General features: G+C 37.8%; 1 protein-coding gene across 1 annotated transcript in view; it reads left to right on the top strand.

Moving 5' to 3' along the window:
* Window positions 1-20,284, top strand: part of LOC135479030 (glypican-5-like) — a 90,794-nt gene extending 70,510 nt beyond the window's left edge. Inside the window, exons 5-7 of the mRNA XM_064758738.1 lie at window positions 15,182-15,308; window positions 15,945-16,128; window positions 16,889-20,284. Of these exons, the coding sequence (XP_064614808.1) occupies window positions 15,182-15,308; window positions 15,945-16,128; window positions 16,889-17,022 (445 nt within the window). The 3' untranslated portion in view covers window positions 17,023-20,284. The remainder of the gene's footprint in view (window positions 1-15,181; window positions 15,309-15,944; window positions 16,129-16,888) is intronic.
* The last annotated feature ends 499 nt before the right edge of the window (window positions 20,285-20,783 follow it).

Here is a 20,783-nt window from a genome sequence, read left to right as displayed (position 1 = left end):
ATAGAAACAGCTGGATGCTGTTCATTTTGGTACAAGACTTGCCTAATGAGCCAGTGATTTGGTTTATCTTAACTTCTAGGAGGAGATTTGGCCTCTTTTGCAAGCCGTGTACGTGTATAACACAGGCAGTTGTTAAAGTGGGGGGAAAAAAAAAGAAAAAATAGAAAAGTAAGCTTTGGCATACAGACCACTGGAAACTAAACTCCCAGTTTGGGATTACTTAGTTCTTTTGTATTCTTCCTTGTGAATGCAATGTTGGCATTTTGATTTGCCTTTCTACTGGTTAGATCTCGTATGTTTCTCACACAGGAGATAACACTTTAATAGTATTCATTCCCATCCAGATTCTCGTCAGTTTTGATGTGTCTACGTACAGGTCTATAAACCAGCCAGTTCTTTGTCCAAAAATTTCCTTTCACATGTTTTCTTACAGAGGAAACACTTAACTCTTTCATAACTAGGTCAAATTTTTGATTCAAGCTGTCAGATGAATCTCTAGCAAAATTCTTCACGACCAAATTAAATTAAATTAGAAAGATGGAGAGCGATTTTAATGCTTCACAGTATCTAACTCCCTACAGATTTGATGGCGCCATAAAATCATGTGTAACTTGGAAAACGAAGAAAAATGTGCGACTTCAACGAATTAGGGCCTCAGAGTGGTGTGATCACACTCCAACCAATCAATATCCAGGACTTGCAAAAGTATTCTACCCTGAAAGTCTGGCTGGGGAAAGTGTGAGGGTAGTGGAGATGTGGGTTGGTGGGTTTGTTGGGGGAGGGGGAGAGGGAATGGTCCTGGTTTTCCATTGTGCCACTTTTTAAGCTTCCATTTCACAACACAATTTATTTTTTGCCTAAAAACGGATCTCCATTGGGGATATAAAAACTGTATGGCTGACAGTGTTTTATATTTTTTTTATTTCTTCTGTTTTCCAATTCACTGCCAGTTTTTAATGCCAACTCTACCATTTTTGTTGCTAATTGAATTAGTGGTGATTTGAGCATAGAGAAAGAGGGATTGCGGAGAAGGAGGGTTTTTTCTCAACCAGGAATGACTCTTAGTCCTGCAGCAAGTGTTGTTGCAATCATTCCAACATAAATACCTTGATATTTTATAATGGAGAATAAGGTACATTGACAGTGTTACAATGTAAAGTGCTCCATTAAAATTGTATTTGAATTAATCAACTGTACCCACACCCATGATTCAAGCATGTCCACTCAGTTCTTATAGACAGCATATTTTAAAACACAAGTACATGTAATAGTTTTATCTTTTTTATCCCTGTTTTGATAGCAATGATAGCAGCCATACCAGATACATGCCAAACAGATGTTAGAATTTAAATCAGCTCTTAATGAATAGTTTTCTGGACATCTGAAGTTTCATTGATCTCTTTCACCCTTATGTCATTGACTGATAATCTTCATACATGATTATGAGTTTTTTGTCTAAATTGCTTTAATTACTTCTCTCTTTTTTTTTTCTTTTTTTTATGACTTCACTTTCTCATTGTTGTTTGACTTATAACTACAGATTTTACACAGGACTGGTTTTAATTAATTTAATATATGCCCGATCTGGAGTGAGAAGCTAGAGCTAAACTGATTAACAGTTAATTTCTTGGCCTTGCATCATAACCCTTGTGAAGAAGTGCAGTAGCATGCGGCTGGGATCTGCTGATCTGCCTGAAAAGCCGTCAAGAGATCAGAGATGTAAGGCAAGAGCGCTACTGTCAGAGAAGTAATAAACATTGATAAATGTAGAGCTCCTGCTTGTTTTACCGGACATTAGTCTTGTTTGCCGTTGTCTGCGTGCGATGTTTAGTAGACAACTGATGCGACGGTCCAGCGCTTCAGCAGTTTGACTAATACGGTAGCATGCAGCTCCAGGCTTCTATTACTCACCTACAGTTCGAAATCAATTTCGCTTAGAGCGTTCGTTCTCCACTGGTGAACACTGTACACTGAACAGGCCATAGTTGTAATTCATTTAGGTCTCATCCACCAAAACTGAGTTAGACATATTATAGCTGTACATTGGTGGACTGCAACTTTCTCCTTGGGGAGGGTAACAGAAGAGCCAAACTATAGCTGGAGCACACATGTTTTACAACTTGTTTATTTCCTCAGGGAGGGAATTAGAAGATCTAGTACAAGGTACGCTGACGATTAATCTCGCCCTTTGGGAGACTGACACATGTACTTGTGAATATTAAGCCATATACATAAAGATTCTGTAGGTCACTCTGTACATCCAAGCCTCAAGGGAGGAAATTGGAACGGCTCAAACAGTGGAAAACTGTAATAGCTTCAGAGTAATCAATTTTGGGGGTGATGAAGTATTATGGGATATACAATACTAACCAAAGAGATTAAACAGACAGGTTTATATGTTAATATACTGTAGTTTCATGAACAAAAATACCTTGTATTGAGGTGTGATTCAAGGGTAAAAACGTTAAAAAAACTTTCAAAAATTTCATACACCACCAATGGATTACAGTAGCTGTAGTCTTACATAAGCTAAAATTTGTTGTTTATTTTCTCACACATATATTTCAGATTTGCACTGCAGTTTGCTAGACTTACAAGGAAACCAAAGAAATTTCATTCAGTCCTATGTATTTTGCCTTATATTTTATAAATGCTTCTTTCATCAGCTGTTGACATAGCATGCAAGATGTACATACAGGTAGAGTATGTGCACTGATCAGCATTACCTCACCACCAGATAACATTACTACTGGTACAACGTTTAGTGCGCCTAAAGACTGAGAATTTCTGTAAAGTTACAGGAAGTACAAAATAAAATGTTACATTATGTGTGACATTTCCACGTCATAATTGTGAAATTGTAGATCTCTTTGTGTGTGCTTTCTGTGCAAATGTCAGAATTTGGTGAAGTCTTGCTGTTTGTGACATATTAAGTAACTTCTTTTCAAAATTAGAAGAATTAAGGTAGTTATTATGAAATCTTGTGAACATTTGCCTGCTTATACTTTGTGGAGCCTTGCCAGTATTACCTATCACTGAAGATGGATATCTTACGAAGGAAAATGTACAGGGTAGTAGAAAACTGACATTCAATATCTGCTTTATAACATGTTCAAGATTATGAGCGTATCTTGTGGGTCACCTCCTGGAAATTTACTTTACAGGGGTTAGTTTCTAGTTCTATGTCTTTCACAGCATGGGATATTTCGAGTGATGTTTAAAGATTATACTAGCAGAATGGTTGTTGTCACGAAATGTCATGAAGAATGATGATTACATGGTTGTACAAGAATGCACAAGTATCCAGGCAAGAGAATAATCATGGATGTCGTTCTGAATGAATTGGCAAAATAATAATGTACAATGTGCATGTTTATGAAACAGCCTCATATTTTGTCATTTAGTCATGAAAGATATTTGTAGCTCTCCTGACTTGCTGTTATAAATTTACTGTGTTTGCCTTAGAAACTGCCAGATTCTGAGCTTCTTCTCCGAGGATATCTTTCTCCACGTACCTTTCAAATGAACCTCAAAACTCCTTTCTAAGATACACTGTATAACAGAAACCATGGAATGCAGAAACATGATTGTGTAACTTGACCACAAACAAAATGGTACTTCAACTAATTACAATTGGCCAAATTGCTGTGTGTGCTTTCCCTTAGACTTGAGACACTTGGAGTCTTGTACGTATGTCCTCCCTTAACCACATCCTCTCACTAGCAGACATGACTGGAATTCCCTCCGATGTCACTGGCTGATTAGCCAAGTCAAGGGACCGCAGTGTGTATAAGTTTGACACAAAGTGGCGATCGGCAAGCCATTGAGTCGTGGACATTGGTCAAAGTGGACGGCTGATCAAGTTTGTCGGGTCGAGCAAGCCGCCAATTTGAACAAATTCTCTACATCTCCAGCGAGTCAGAAAAGATCGATAGCTTTTTCCCTGGGCCCATGTCAAAAAGCTGTGTTCCTATAAGGACTTGTGCAGCTTATATCTGCAAAGGCCTTTTCTCTTTCTTGCCATCCCAGGAAGACCAATACGCATTGAAGGATATATATCATGGTGACAGTGCAGGCAGTTAATCTGGGCATCAGTTATCATGCACTGCTCTGGTACTTTCAAAGCTACATAGTTCTGTAGCGAGGAAATGACATTGAATGGGAATGCAGACATTTGTCTCTTTAATATTTATTTAATTAATTATTTCATTGGTGTGTTACATTGTACTCAAGAATATTTCAGTTATAAAATGATGGCCAGCATTATGGTTGGGGGGAAGCCACGACCATTCACGGTCTCCTGGCAGGCCTTCCCACTTACGACCGAAGAGGAAGCCAGCATGAACTGGGCTTGAACTCGCATTAGTGAGAGGCTCCTGAGTCAATCAATTAATGTATTACTAGCCCTTCGGAATTGTCTGCAAATTCTTATACCAGTGTGTACGGCTGAATAGGTCTAGCCTACTGTTGATTTAGTTCTCCCTCCCTTCTCTGTTCAGGACTGTGAAATTGAATTCTTCCCTTTGATATGAATACAAGAAGAATGGGTATATATAGGTAACTCTCTGGCTCGTGGGATGTCCTGTTAACGAGAACTTCATAATTAGATTGGCTCATTTGCAGCATACAGCTGGGAGCATTTGGACTGATCAGGTTGTGGCCGTAAATACTACAAAAATTTGAGTCAGGTGTAAAAAGGTGAATTATTTCTTCTCATGCAAGATTATTTCTAATGCATGTTATTCTTCTGGAAATATGTTGTTGTGTTTTTACTTAAATTCACTTAAATGAATTTGAGTAAAGGTTAGATATAAAGTTATTTTTCTTATTTTTATTTTTTTATGGATGTCGTTATGACTATTTTCGACCAAATACTTTAGAGTGTTTAAGTTTTCCCGGTCCTTGGCACTAATCCATTCATGTAGGCAATTAGGATAAGCTGGTCTACGGAGCCCCTAAATGAGTTAATTAAAGCTTTATTTACGGTTAATGTTTAGGGACAATGTGTGAAACAGACCGAACGAAACCAGATTTCCTGTTGCTCTTTGTATAGGCATTTTGTGGAGTGCTGAAAGAAGCGTCTAGCACAGATAATGCTATTTCATCACCTAGATGTGTGGTGATTTGGGGAAATGAAGAAGTGTTGTGCAGGAAAATCTGGTAAAATGCTGTGTTGAATATGTTCCAATGTGTGACACTCCACTCCATCCTTCGTACGAATCTTGTATGTCATGACAAGCAAAGTGAATTATGGGAAAACAAACTGGCCAACGAGAACCAGTCTTGTGATGTATTAGTACTCTCGGGGTAGTTGAGGAGATTGTCTCCTCCCCCAGGGCTCGTTTTCAAAATTAATACAAACCATGATGGAATCAATATGATGATACATGTATCTAACAGCCTGTATGTCACATTCTGTTGGTGAGGGAGATGCGATTAAACATGCAGACAAAAAATTCATCCTAAAATTTAATCATGTTTACTGTATTTCACTCAAAGTCTGGCTTTTGGGTTTTTTGGGGGGTTTTTTTCAAGTGATACATTGTGCTTGATTCTTGTTCATTCCTCCACCTTATCGGGCCACTTAGCAGTTTTTTCTAAAGTATGAATAATTTCTTTTCAGAACATTAAGTATTGATATCAAAAGTATCAGTAAACCTTTATCTGCCTCTGAAAGGGTGTTTTTTATATAGCCAACTTTCGTAATACAGTAATTGTATTGAGGGTTGACTTTTGCAAAAGCAGGAAGTGCGAGTCACTTTATTGAATGGAATGTTACTGAAAGAGTAATACTTTTCCCACACTATTTAACACCAAGTTGCATAATGATGAAAATAGGAGACGTGAAGCTTCACCGATAGTCCAAATGACGGTAAAAAGCATCAATTTCTTCTGTGACATTGCAGTGCATGTGTACTTCATACATGTTTTACGAGCACACGTACTCCGATATTTGTGACGTAATAAAGGAGAGAACAAATAGGGTCATAGCTTTGGACCATTTTGATACAGGTGGGAAGGAGTTTTTTGAGTTTCCCTTTGTACATCAGTTTAGGTGCCTTGATTTTCTAATATATGGTTATGCTCGCAGAACCCATTCTTACATAAATTCTAGAACACTACAAGGATATAGTTGATTTATTTGCTTGCATTGGTGTATTGTTAATGCCATACTCATGACTGTTTGCCTGGATGTGACATGGACAAGGTACGTGGCTCGTTATTTGTTCGCCTTAGCCCATCCAGACTGACAAGGCATCTTCTACTGCCCCTGCATCAGCAGATGATGTGATGCCTAATGCTAACAGAGACTACGTAAGGCAGGCCCCTGTTCTCGACCCTCGTCTCTGGGCACTAAAAATTTATCTACTTCTATGTAACGGTCATTTTCTAGAGTGCAAATTGCTGCTCTATATTTATCACCTTGTGCTGGCTGGGGCTTTAGAGAGGGGCATTCAACACAAGTGGGGGGCCTCTGTGGCTCAGTTGATTAGCGCACTAGCACAGTCTAATGACCCAGGAGCCTCTCACAAATGCAGTCGCTATGAGTTCAAATCCAACTCATGTTGGCTGCCTCTCCGGCCATATGTGGAAAGGCTTGGCAGCAACCTGCGGATGGTCATGAGTTTAGAGTCCGGGTTCCCTTCCACCATAATGCTGACCGCCGACGTATAAGTGAAATATTCATGAGCACGGTGTAAAACATCAATCAAAGAAATTAATAAATCAAGTCAATACAAGTGGAATCTTGCTAGAGTTTAAACAGAGCTTTTTTCATGATCATTGTAAACAAAGATTGATGCAAGAAAAAAAAATTTTGTATTCAGTTAGCAAAACTGATTCATTTTGCACTGGTAGGTAAATTTATGTATGGTGAAAAAGCTGTCAGCTGTCATATAGGTGGCCATCTCTCACTGTCAAACTGTAATTGTGACTTGACATGAGATTCATTGGAATACAAAAGACAGTTGTCTAACCCATGGGAAGACGGTGGACCCAGTGTACCACCTGGCTAGGGATCCAGTGTCTTCCACTCATAAGTCTGTCCACCCTAACATCAATAAGTCAGGAATTCTTGAGCACCATGCTATACCAATCAAATAAATACTCTTACGTAACTAGTCAAGCAGTCAGAGCTCTTACACAGCTGTCTCTGGACAGTGGAATTTATGTTCAGAAATTTCTTCCTCAGGATCAGTTTCTGACAAGCCAGACCCATCTTTCCTATTAGTGCAAGGAGATAAAGGTTACTACATGTAGCTGTTCAGTCCACCAGTTTGTAATTACTTACATGCTTCTACTGATAAATGACATGCTTGTTCTTCTTAGCTACAACCTAACAGTAAACATGGATTTCAACTGCTGACCTGCCCTTGTCAGTGGTTCCTTCCCTTTGATGCATGTACTGGGTAATTAAGTGTTAGTTGTGTAGGTGTGAGTGGTTGGTGTTGGGGTGGGCTGGGGAGGAGGAAACGGGCAGCACTGTATGCCTGTTGGCCAGGTGGATTTTCTGGATGAAACATGTGGCCTAGTTGTCAGTGTGCTGGCACAGTACAGTATCCAGGAACCTCTTGCCGATGACTCTCCTGAGTTTCCTCCTACCATAATGCTGGCACAGTACAATATCCAGGAACCTCTTGCCGATGACTCTCCTGAGTTTCCTCCTACCATAATGCTGGCACAGTACAATATCCAGGAACCTCTTGCCGATGACTCTCCTGAGTTTCCTCCTACCATAATGCTGGCACAGTACAATATCCAGGAACCTCTTGCCGATGACTCTCCTGAGTTTCTTCCTACCATAATGCTGGCACAGTACAATATCCAGGAACCTCTTGCCGATGACTCTTCTGAGTTTCCTCCTACCATAATGCTGGCACAGTACAATATCCAGGAACCTCTTGCCGATGACTCTCCTGAGTTTCCTCCTACCATAATGCTGGCACAGTACAATATCCAGGAACCTCTTGCCGATGACTCTCCTGAGTTTCCTCCTACCATAATGCTGGCACAGTACAATATCCAGGAACCTCTTGCCAATGACTCTCCTGAGTTTCCTCCTACCATAATGCTGGCACAGTACAGTATCCAGGAACCTCTTGCCGATGACTCTCCTGAGTTTCCTCCTACCATAATGCTGGCACAGTACAGTATCCAGGAACCTCTTGCCGATGACTCTTCTGAGTTTCCTCCTACCATAATGCTGGCACAGTACAGTATCCAGGAACCTCTTGCCGATGACTCTCCTGAGTTTCCTCCTACCATAATGCTGGCACAGTACAGTATCCAGGAACCTCTTGCCGATGACCCTTCTGAGTTTCCTCCTACCATAATGCTGGCACAGTACAGTTTCCAGGAACCTCTTGCCGATGACTGTCCTGAGTTTCCTCCTACCATAATGCTGGCACAGTACAGTATCCAGGAACCTCTTGCCGATGACACCAAGCAAATAAATAAATATATGGATGAAAAGTCATTGTGGCCATTTGTTGCAGTATGGGTCCTAAAAAATTCTTTCATGTATACCTGAGCTCTCAACCAATAAGGAAATAATACGATGATGTCACATGGGTTTAAGATCTATAGAGACCTGTATTATCAAGAATACATTTATAAAAAAAGGTATATTATACTGTTGGATGTGAGTTGGAAGGGAGAGCTGATCTATCAAAAGCAGGTTTGATTGTTTTTTTTGTTTTTTGTTTTTTTATGTGATCATATTTATAACTGCTACAAGCAGCTCTAAACTGGAACAAGTCATTTAGTCCAATATCTGACATAACATCTTTTAACATAGGCCCATCTGTCAAATTTTTGGACATTGGCCATTTGCATAATGAGGAGCCATTGTACAAGGTGACCTCAACTATTGACGGCATCTCGCAGCTATTGCGAATTCGCATTTGCGATGTTTTGTCTGAGTCCAAGTTGCAAAAATTGTTCATAGCTCTAAATCTTGTGACGTTACTGTACATATACACTTGTGTTTAATTATGGGGAAGATTTAGGCCAAATGTTGAAAGATGCCCCACACAGTCAACTTGTACAAGCATGTTGTAATAAAGGCAGCAGGTAAAAAAGTTCCTCAGTGAATTGAGCCAGGATAAACAGTCAGACATGGAGAGGGGAATATCTGCAAACTTCATTAGTTTTCTCATCAGAGAAATGTTACAGTAGCAGAACCCACAGGTGGGCCGGTCATCAACTCTGTTAGTGTAGGGGCCTTTATGAGGTAATGATGCAGACACCCTGGATGGGAGCCCAGCAGTAAGGGTATCCAACTCTATGCAGGGGAATTATACTTGTGCTAGAGGATGACTATGGTTGGTAATTGATAGTCCGATCTAGGTACATGTGTGGTATATACATTAGCCTGCTGTCGTGGTTTGACTGAAATAATATGGAAGGTGATGTTCAAACCTGAGCAAATGAACAAAGATACACTACACACATATGTAATAGGGGTGTCTCAAACTCTTTTATGGCTAAAGGTAACAAATTGTCCTACTGTATCATGTGACCTGTCAAATATGTTAGGCAACTATTATTTGTGAGATTTACTATACTATGAGTGTCTTAAAAAGTTTAACAAAAATATTCTTCAGATTAGACCAACAATGAAGAAAATTTATTTACCTGAACATTTGTGAACTTTCTAAAGAAGTTCCTAAAGGAAAGAGATGTCTGGAACATGGTGAAACAGGTGATAAGAAAATTGAAGTCGTCAGAGGTTGCCTAACATTTTTCACAAGTCACATGTTACAGTAGGACTGTTTTTACCTTTAACAGCAAAAGAGCTTAAACTTAAAACTGCTCTATTTATGGCTGACGGCTGTCTTGATCTGAGAAATATGACGAGGCCAGGTCAAAATGTGCGGACCTAAATGGAACAAAAATTGCCTATTTATTGGTAGTGTTGGGTATTGACTGTTGCACTTGGGAAGTGCCTTGGGACCTTGGTGGCAATAATCATTCCACAGTCCACATGGGAGCGTTTTGCAATCTTACATTTGTTGCACAAAGATCACCTGCGTTCCACCAATATACTTGCAGGAGCAAAAGTTTTTCATTGAAACCTGCTTTCCGTTACCCATAACACTGGCTGCATTAATATAAACAAATGAATAAAAATAATATTGTTTGAGGGCCATAATTAATTCTTGTGAAAGATTAAGAGAATCTGGTATTACAGTTTTGCTCCATAAAACTGATGTTGCTTTCATAAGGTTTGGTTTGTAGTATCACAGTGCTGCATGTAACTATAGCATTTACAAGACTATGTTCCAATTCAAATGAGAACACGTGTACTGTAGTACATAAAACTGTTACATGAGCACACAGGTGTGTCAAACAAGTGAACAGCAGTTTTAATCCACCAATGTACCTGACCTCCATCACAGGGGCAACACTAATCCAGAATCAGATATACAATCAAAAAATATTTCACATATACACAGCATTTGTTATGGAAGGGAGGTAACTGTGTAATGTCAGTTACTGTCTTTGCTTGATATGTGGGTTAATGATCCGTGTAAAGTATTGGCCTATATACTTTTGATCACAATTGTTTGAATTCCTGCTACACACACATTATAGCATGTACCATCATTGTCCTAGAACTGTTAAGGGTGAAATAGCACGCTTTGTGTAGTACAATCCAATAAAAAAAAACACAGCTACACAGCTCTCTGCAAAAAGAGTTTGTGTTGCGTATGTTTATGGACTGAAATACTTTGATATGTATAGAGGAAGAGTTAATTCTTTACCAAGAAAAAAAGGACGAAGATTTATTGTATTGTGGGGAGATTTGTATCCAGGAATAAATGTCTTGATCTGCATGTTCCCCGGAGCGACACGTCTGAAAGCAATGACGCTCTTGTCAACCAAAGCTATAAATACTTGACGGATAAGAACTGGTGATAATACATCAGACTGGGCAACCCTTCATCTCCACACTCCATCCCCCGCTTATCTCCTCTTGTCTTAATAGGCGCTGCAGTGCCTCCAGGGCTGTATTAGCCAGGGATGAGGATGCTGGGTGTGAATGACACATGCTATTCTCTGACAAATCTGGTTATGTATTCTGCCAGACTGCTGTAATCACACAGGCTGACAGACAGATTCTCACTGCTGTATAACCTGTGCGGCCATTTCAGAATAAACCTAGCCAGCATCTACTTTTTGTAGAAAGTCAGAATATTGCCTTAAAAGCCAGCTTTAAAATTGTTTTTTTTTTTTTTTTATGTTTACATATTAACAGTTTTATGGATATTTGCATTGTAGTCATGGTGATACGTACTGTATACAGATTTTACCGGGCTTTGAAGTAGGCCTGTCATTGAAATGAATTGTCCTGAAGTGTTTTGTTTTTTCTGTTAAATTCATCATATAAACCTACTGAATGGAAAATGATCATCACTCTTTTTGCCATGGCTAGTTCTGATTATCCAGATTCTGCATCCTTTTCATTCTCCACTAGAAGCAATATTTTGAAACATTCTGAGAGGACTATGGGATTTAGAAAAATAATTTGCACAGTTTTATGGAGCATGCATCTGTAATGACATGAACAAATCACTTTCAGTGTTGTTTGCATAATGTTTGTATCCACATATTCCATTGAAATAAGTGGTTTAGTGATAGAAAATGGTGAAGATTTACTGTAAGTGTTTATACCACATTCAGAAAGGTGAAGTCATCCTAGCTGTCAACTTAATGCTTTTTTAGTCAAATTTATTCCTCACTGTTATGCTTTCTTTCTCTCAGCAATATCAAACTCTTCATATTAATCCAAAGAGTTTTTTCTCACTAGAATATAAACAAATGAAGTCGAGTGAAATTGAAACGAGCGATTTAAGCCGATGTAAATCCCAATGCAGAATTTAAGACTTTACGAAAACATGCTATTTGTAAAGATAGGCTGAAAAAATAAGCACCTCCCTTGAGAAATGAAACAAGTTACTGTAACTTGATTGAACGAAGTCCTTGCTTGGTAGAAATCAAACACCAGCCTCTTTCTGACTGACAGTTCATGAATATGCATACATTATCCTCTGCTGACTATCCAGGTTTATGTAGACCACTGTGGCGAAGTATCGGCCTACTAGTGATGCATATCTTATGTTATACTCCTTATCTCCTGTGGATTTAATATGCAATACAAGCCTCTGGCCATATAAGCGGAGATGGAGATGCGCTGTTTGAATTACAGACTCTTTGGAGTGTGGCAGCAGCTGTGGTTACATAGCCCTGAGACCCTGCGGCTGTCAGTCTCAGCATATTACAAGAGCACTCCTGTAACCTGTCCTGAGGAGACTTGCGACATTAGCAGTATTTACTTCATCTACTGTATTTAACCTGAAGTTTAACATATTTCATGTGACACATTTTGCTTGGTTTTGATTGGTTAATCCACATTGTTGGGTCACTGTACATTTTTTTGTGAAGTTGATCAATTTCTTTTCAAAAAACCTAGAGTGTTTGCATCCAAAGTATTATTTTTACAGTATTTTTGCAAACTTAAGGTACATACATTCATCCAAACAAAAAGCAACAACAACACAACCAATAGTGCTGTGGCCCCAACTGTCCCAACAAACAGGGGAAACAGGGTTGTGGGAGGCGGTCCTTCGTTGGTTCATACCAACTAGACCTTAAAAAGCTTGGAATTTAAAGCTAACTTTTCTAGGCCATGAAAAAATAGGCTTTTTTTGTTTTTCAACCCAAAAAAGGATTGAATTTAGGTCTGCTCAACCAGTCTGAGCTACTGTTCATAGCATGCAGACTTTCCCATGGGAAGATTTGTTTTCCAGCATTTTTTAAATTGCTTTTTTGGACTGTTGTGTATATGAAAAACTGAAATCTCAACAAATCAAGGTTATTTTACATTTGCTTGAAGCTTAAGTGTAGACTATTAATTCCAAGCAGCTGGGTGAATGTGAATTTTGAGAGTGAAAATGTCATCAAATTTGAAATCTTTAAAGTGGACTAACCCTGACAATGACATTATGAGCTTGCAGAAACCAGTGACAACATGTTAATCCATTTTACAATTTATATGTTGGTATTAAATTCATCTACACACATGTGGTAGTTTTGCAGAAAGAGAATGTTTTCATCTGACGCATCACACCTTTAAAATTCTTTTGCCACATCAGCCCAGAATTGAGTTAGATATAAGTGTGTTTCAGATGTGTAAATATTAAATTTTGTATGGTGGTTCTGTCCTGTCTTTTTGGCTGCAGAAAATGCTTTACAATTCGATTAGAATTGAATTCAACTTGAAGTTCAATTTTTAGAACTTTTGACTGCTCCTAAGAAACAAATTATTCATAAAAAACAAATGTGTAACACATCAAAGCATAATGTTTTCAGAACTTTTGACAATAATGTCCTTTGAGAAATCAGAGCTTTTGTACCGCCTGCGTGATAGCAAAATAGCTCGCAGTTTGCTTAGGCCAGTGAATAATGACATCTTGTTGTTGCGCTGGCTGTGTTTCCTTTGATGTCGCTTGACTGACAAATCACATCTAAATCACATAAGGTTACCATGGAAACAGGTTTGATGCTAAAGTTATTTTTCACGGGCAGTGTCCTGTGTTCTAGGATTGTGCAGTGTGGGCTTCAGTTATTCTTTTAAATTGGTATTTGTTGTTGAAAACCGTTTTATGTGGTTGTTAGCAGCTGATGCAGTTTAGGGTTTGAACGGTCTTGTGCGTTTGAAAGCATCAACACCAAGGCTGGTAGGGAAGGTTCTCATTCTCTGCATTTGAAGATCGTGATATCTCAAAAGTTATTCTTTGAATGGAAACTTATTCATCTTAATGGAATGAATGAAAAATGAGTTTAACTCCAGACTGGTAGATATGGGGGAAGATGTTTCATCTTTTGAGATATGCATTATTTATTTTGTGTTCAACTAGTGCCTTTGAGTATAAAACCAAAATTCCCATATACATAAATGTGCATGACGCAGTTAAAAAATCTGAAATACATATGAAGTGCACCAGCGTAACCAAATTTGCAGAAGGGCATCAGAAATCTAATTATTCAGGCCAGTGATATTTTATCAGTGAATCGTAAAATAAGCAACCTCAGCAGTAGCTCATCCAAGCCAGATCTCCGTGACATATGCATTTGAATACCAGCACTTGTGATTTAGATCCGACCAAGTGTAGTTCTTTATACATGTACATGTATGTGAGCTACTGCACAGCATATGCTAGGTTCTACACCTATGTTCACTTAGGGGTTGAACAAATGGTGAAAGTCTACCTCATGTACATGTATCTAAAACATTTTTAGGGGCTGCAGATCATATTACCCTTATTCTTTGACCCTTTCAACTGGAGAGAACTATTGGGTGTAGAGAGATAATTTGCACAGTTTTATGAAGCTTGCATCTTTAGTGACTCAAGTGAATCATGTTAGTGTATTTCATAATAATTGTGTGAGCATAAATTCTACGCATCAAAAGTGCTTTATTGGTTGAAACGATTGAAGATTTATAGTAATGGCTGTAAACAGCAGAAGACAGTAGATTCAAATGCTTTGAAAGGATGTCAGTGGTTTAATGGTTCGAGTGCCTACCTGAAAGTCGAGAGACCAAGGATGAAGCCAAAGACTGTGAAAATGGTACTTGTTACTGCCTTATTTGACACTCAGCACTAAGAGGTTAGAGCAAGCAAACATGACTGGTTGACCCAATGTCAGTATAATGGGACTGGCTGAGGTGTCGTGTCTGGTGTCTTCGGCGTGATACTTCAGTTGTGGCAGCACTTTTACGTCATACCTAACAATTTTTCAGTCATATGCTGACGAGGACTCATTAAGTGTGTACATATATTGTGTCTTCTTGTGGCACGGTGACTCCATGTTGCCAAAGTATTGCATTTACCGAATTATCCTGCTGAAGACACCAGACATGACACCACACCCAGTCATATTATACTGACACTGGGCCAACGAATCATGGTTCCTTGCTCAAACCTCTCAGTGCTTAGTGCCAAGTGAGGCAGCAACATGTAAGATTTTTAAAGTCTGGTATGACCCTGGGTTTGAACCCAGGTCACCCAACTTTGAGGTGATCATGAGTTTATTGTGCTGGTGAAGAAATAAATCAATGAATCTGAACAGTGCCAGTCACATGTGTATTTATGAATCATATATTTTCTCTTTGCAGTTACGACGAAAAAGTCCCAGAGCCTACGTTTATCCGTCAAGTTCAACATAACCCAGAAGTTAAGGTGTCCTTGACTCCTGACCCTAAGCTGTTAGCATTGAAAGATGAGCTATCCCATGTGAAGAGAGTAAGTCAGCGTCATGTGTTAGTGTAGTTCTTCAACCTTTTCACATGTTTGCAAGGTGTTTGTTCAAGTATATTTTGAGAACATTATTTCGCGTAGACTAATAAAATTATACTTTCTTTGTGAAGTCCTGAAATTGGTCAACCCAGCCAATGTAGTGTTGTCTCTCAAAGCAAAATAACAAGGTACATAAATCTCAATGAAAGTTGCTCTTTGCAGTGTGAAAAGATTGAGGAATTAGGGGACATAGAGTTGGCCATAGAGACAGATTTCACTATTTTGACACCATTGAGATTGGTCTGTTGAAACAAAAAACGAAAAAGTAATGTTGGACATTGGCTTTGCAATATGTTGATGATTCATGGCGTGTTTTCATACATGGGAAAGTTTAACAATTTTAAAATTACAGAAATTTTGAAACACCGCTTAATATCCCATCCATGTCAGTTAAGATAAGGGTAATTTTTAACCATTACCCTAACTTTTTGAGCAAAGTTAAGTTAATTTTAGTTAATTATCACAGTCCACTGACTGCCTTCAGTTTTTATAACTTCCTGTCACATTGGACTTTTGAGAAGCTTCCTCTTCGACCTCTAACTTTGATCAGCTTCACCTCTGACCTTTGACCTCTTTGTGCAGCTGCTGACCCCACAGGCTGGTGATGACATGATGCAGGCCGAACCAGACATTGTGATTGGAGGAAGTGGAGATCGACCCCGTGACCGTGGTTACGGCTTTGAAGATGATGAAGACTTTATGTACTCTGGCAGTGGAAGTGGGGACGGCAATTCAATGGAAGATAATAGATCAACAAGAGGAAAAGGTAAGGTTGTTACAGTCATGTTATCTGTTCAAAGGAATCCAATGGTTAGTATGTCATAATTTCTCTTCATACAGAGTTGCATTAGGAGGAATGTCAGCTACCTTGAGACATGGGTTCTATTCCAGTGTCGGTCTGGGAATTTTCAAAATCCCATTGTTGTCAGGGTATTGGTGAAAAGAAGTGGTAAACTGCAGTCTCCCACGTGATCTTCCATGAAGTTCACTGTAGATGGATTTGTCTTAAACAAACTTGTCAAAAGGTGCTGGTTTACTCCAGGCTCAGCCATTTCCCCCATATAACCATTAAACTACCTACCATAGGATATAATTTTTCGTGAAAAAATTTCTTGGAATATGTCGTTAAACAGTGATCAAATCTACCTAATCTAGTTATATTGATGTAAATTGAAACTAATAGAGGACTTTTGGGATTGAACTCTTTTGTTGCTAAAAAAAAAAGTCCTGCTGTATCATGTGACTTGTCAGAAATGTTAGGCAACTTTTGTCAATACTATTATTACTTTACTGATCACTTGTCTCAGCCCCTTAATTTTCTCCATCATGTATCTACTCAAGAACATTTTGTGAAGATCTTTTCAGACATCCATGTTATAGTAAAATACAATCAGAAATGCCTAAAATTTCTGACTGATCATATGGTACTGTAGAATATTGTTTTTCCTTTTAAAGAGTTAAAATTTGGAACACGCCTATAGCTTATTTTAGAAATTCTAACATCTTTTTTTCCCCCTTTCATACAGGCATAGATGGTCATTACACTGGACAGGGACATGTGCCAAAACCTAACAATAACAGTGCTCCCATCAGCTATAGATCGTCTACTACTTTGGCAGTATCAATACTTACAACAGTCATCCTCTTGTGGAAGGGCTGACACAGGCTGTCAGGCTTAGCTTAACAAATGTATTGTTTTCTACATGTAACAGGTGGTATTGATGTAAAGTGACATTCAGGAACAGACCTCTGTGTATTACTTCTTTGTGTGTGTGTGTTTTTTGTTTTTTTGTTCTAGTTCCACTGACTTATGAATTAATCACTTTCTACAGCTGTAAAAATAAAAAATGAGAATCTGCTGTGAAAGTTTTAGAGTTTTTAATTTAGCCAATTTCACCATTTTCTACAATGTCAAAAATGACTTTTAAAATTTATCTATTAAACCTACATACTTATATTTTACAAGGAATGTAATGTAAATTGTACCCTGTACTAGATTGACATCTGAATGAAATGTGATTTTAAAATATTTCTTTTTATAAAATTGCATTTTTCATAGCTTTCTATCTATTGAGATATGCACTGAGGTCTGTTCATTTTGGTTTTAAATTTGGCTTGTATTTTTTTATACTACGAAAGTTACTATTGTCCGTATACATGATTCGGGCGGTGGGCAGAGAGCAGGGTAATGTCCCTTGTTTACCTTAAATCATTGTGCGTCCGTGTCATTTTCTTCACATGCACAATCATGTTTTTTTTTTTTTTCACTTCACAGACCATTATGGCTTTTGCCATTGATGTCACACTTTGTCACAAACCGTGTATGAGTTATGTCCCTTTTGTACTACATACATAACTGCTTGTAATAACACTCTTCCCCAATGTTATGAGCTATTTGCCCTAGTTACCATTACATGCATGTCAGGCATATTTTCGTCCTCATTGTCCGGAGTTACTTATGTGTATCACACTTTTGTGTAGATGTCCTGTAAGAGTAAATCCCCCTTTTCATATTTCTGTATAAATTATCTCCCCCTTGTTAGGAGTTTTAAATATGCTAATATGTCCGTCGCTGTTTGTACTGATATCAGCATTATCACTTTCATCCTTTGCTTCCATTCCCTGTTTCTGAGATATTTTTGAGGTGTAAATAACTGTAGTTTGACCATAGATATTGTATTAGCATTTGAACTATTTATTGGATTTTTTTAGCCACTATACCTGCAATATTTTTTTCCTCTAGGCAAAATACTACTATTATAGAAAAATACACAAAGTGTGTAAGATTAAACTTGAGATAAGTTTTGTGTAACAAACTGGATCATTTTCAGATATTACTGATGTGTACGCTTTAAAGGTATTTAAGTAATATATATTTTGTCTAACTTAGTGATTAAGATTAAGTGAGTGTTGAAGAAGACAACACGTTCATATTTAGAAAAGGAAGAGCCTAAATGTACATAAATTCTACGATATTTTGAAAGTCTTTTGTTGATTGGGTAGAGGTAATTTAAGTATTGCTACAGATGATTTGATCACCTTAGTTCTTGAACAGTTGCAACAACATACTCTTCGAAAAACTGTTAATTTGCCTGTATGGATATGAACATTTTATATCGTCATTTGATATGCCTTAAACCATAATCAGGGTTACCTGTATTCTTTTAATGTATGCAGATAACCTCTGACTTCTGCCATTGGATTAACCATCTCCCAATCAGGGCAGCTGTTATTTATTGAAGTGGTAAAAATGGCACCAGTTTGTTAACCATTCACAGTGGAGATAACACCAAGAACTTCACCCTGTTGTTTATCAAGATGTGAGGGATGTGAGTTTTTTAACAAACTTTTGCCAAATGTGTATGACATGTGAAATATCCTGGTTATTTTCAATCTACTGAAAATATAACATAAATGTTTTTTACTATACCCAACAATTTTTGTGAAACATGAAAAAAAGAAAATGTCCTGCTGCCTGATATTAACTTTTTACTTCCTTCGTCTTCCCTGACATTTTGTTGTCCAAACTGGTTTAGAATCTTTTATATCATCAACACTATGGTTTTATTTATTATTTTACCCTTCATGCTTTATTGATTAATTTTATTATTAATTAATTCTAGTGTTTATTGTTATTTCCTATCACTGTGAATATTGAAAAATCCAACAGAGGCTTGGAGGTGACACCCGTTGTATAGTTAAGCATAACGAATGTTTTGAAAAATTTCTCACCTCCAATTTCTCTGACTCATATACATATGTGTCTGTAAATATATATGTATATATCTATAATTATATATATAATATAAATAATTTCTGTGCTTCATTATTGTTCATGATGACTAACATGTGAGTTCTCATTACATTGTTGATGTTTTGAAGAATTATCTATATGAATGTACAATGTATGTGTAACGGTTCCAAAGTGAACTGTAATTACACAAGGTGTCACTGTACCTTTCCCGGATGTGGTTTATTACCCGAGAAGTTCTGTTACTACACAGATATGTACATGTTATTAATTTTTTTTCACGAGTGTCACAACGAGGTAATTTTCTTTTATATACTCTTGCCAAGGAAATTGCTTCACTTAGAGTTTTGTTGTTTTTTGGGGGTTTTTTTTTTTTTTGAAAAAGGGAGGCAATTCTAAAAGTGAACAAATATATTAATGAAATGCAGAATCGATGCTGACTGCCTCATTAAATGTGATGGTAGTGTACCTGAAGTTGTTAACATACAGTATCTTCCTTGAAGCCAACAGTTATGATTTGAGCTTCAAAATATATTGACAGCATCAGCGCTTGTCAACATGATTGAAGCCATGGATATTAGAGCATCTCGGAAATCGATTGAAGCATACGAACTTTGAGGAGTGTCATTTGGCGCCTGTGTGGCAATCCTGAAGCCCGATCATGTCCACCCTGGACATCTGGACAGATGTGTGAGGCACTAATGGCCAAGTTGAGACTTAATTCAAGTACAAAGCCAGATGCTATTTAAATCAGTGACATTTACCCCTCTTGTAAGTGTATGTCACCAGTATTCAGTGCTATAAATATCCAAATTGAAATCCAGTAGAGGAATTAGATGTTAGCCACCTAACAATACACTTGTAATGAGCTTATTTCACTTCTTCAGTAATTCACAAAGATCCTTGTATCAGAAATGCAAGTACTGCATTTCACCTGAAGTTGAGCATTTTTTCAACTGCCACATTTTGCTTGATTCAGATTGATTTGTCCACCATTTTTTTTTCGACTTCAGAGTTTTTGTGTTAGGTTTGATTAATTTCTTATCAGAGAAACTTACAAAGTTGGAATTAATGGCATCATTTTAAGGCCTTTATTAAGATCTAAAAGTGCATTTTTACAGGCCAAACTTGAGGCAAAATACTGTATTTATTAAGCTGGATTAAGGCCCAATGTCTGAAGCCATGAAGCCAGCACAATTATTATGTCTTTCTAAAACACAGACATCTTTGGATTTGACTTTTATGGCATTGAAGGTAACTGAAATAGCCATTAATTTAGCTATATTGGCATGCAATCATTCTGTCAAGTCGACTTGTGGTTTATAGTCTGTCCATAACTACATGGAGGCATGCTTTCTGCATCAGGCACCAGTTGTTCAGAAGTGTCTCAAGGCCACTGTTAAAGGGCTTTAGTTAACACACACCTTATTAAACTGTTAACACAATTTGTAAACAACTTGGCCCCAAACCTCAGAATTTAACGTTTAGCAGTTGGCATCTTGGGAGTATAATGCAACAAATGAATTTTTTTTTTTTCAATTTTTCGTTTCCACCGATGTGATGTATAAATGTGCATCATTGTCACAGATACGTGTAAGCCATATTTTTTTTTTACATCCGTTATGAGAAAGAGTGGCTGTAGGTTTTTTGTCGGTCTGGCAAGGTACACA

Source organism: Liolophura sinensis, chromosome 12 (assembly GCF_032854445.1).
Source record: "Liolophura sinensis isolate JHLJ2023 chromosome 12, CUHK_Ljap_v2, whole genome shotgun sequence".
NCBI classification, from domain to species: domain Eukaryota; kingdom Metazoa; phylum Mollusca; class Polyplacophora; order Chitonida; family Chitonidae; genus Liolophura; species Liolophura sinensis.
This window is presented reverse-complemented; position numbering and strand designations above follow the sequence as displayed.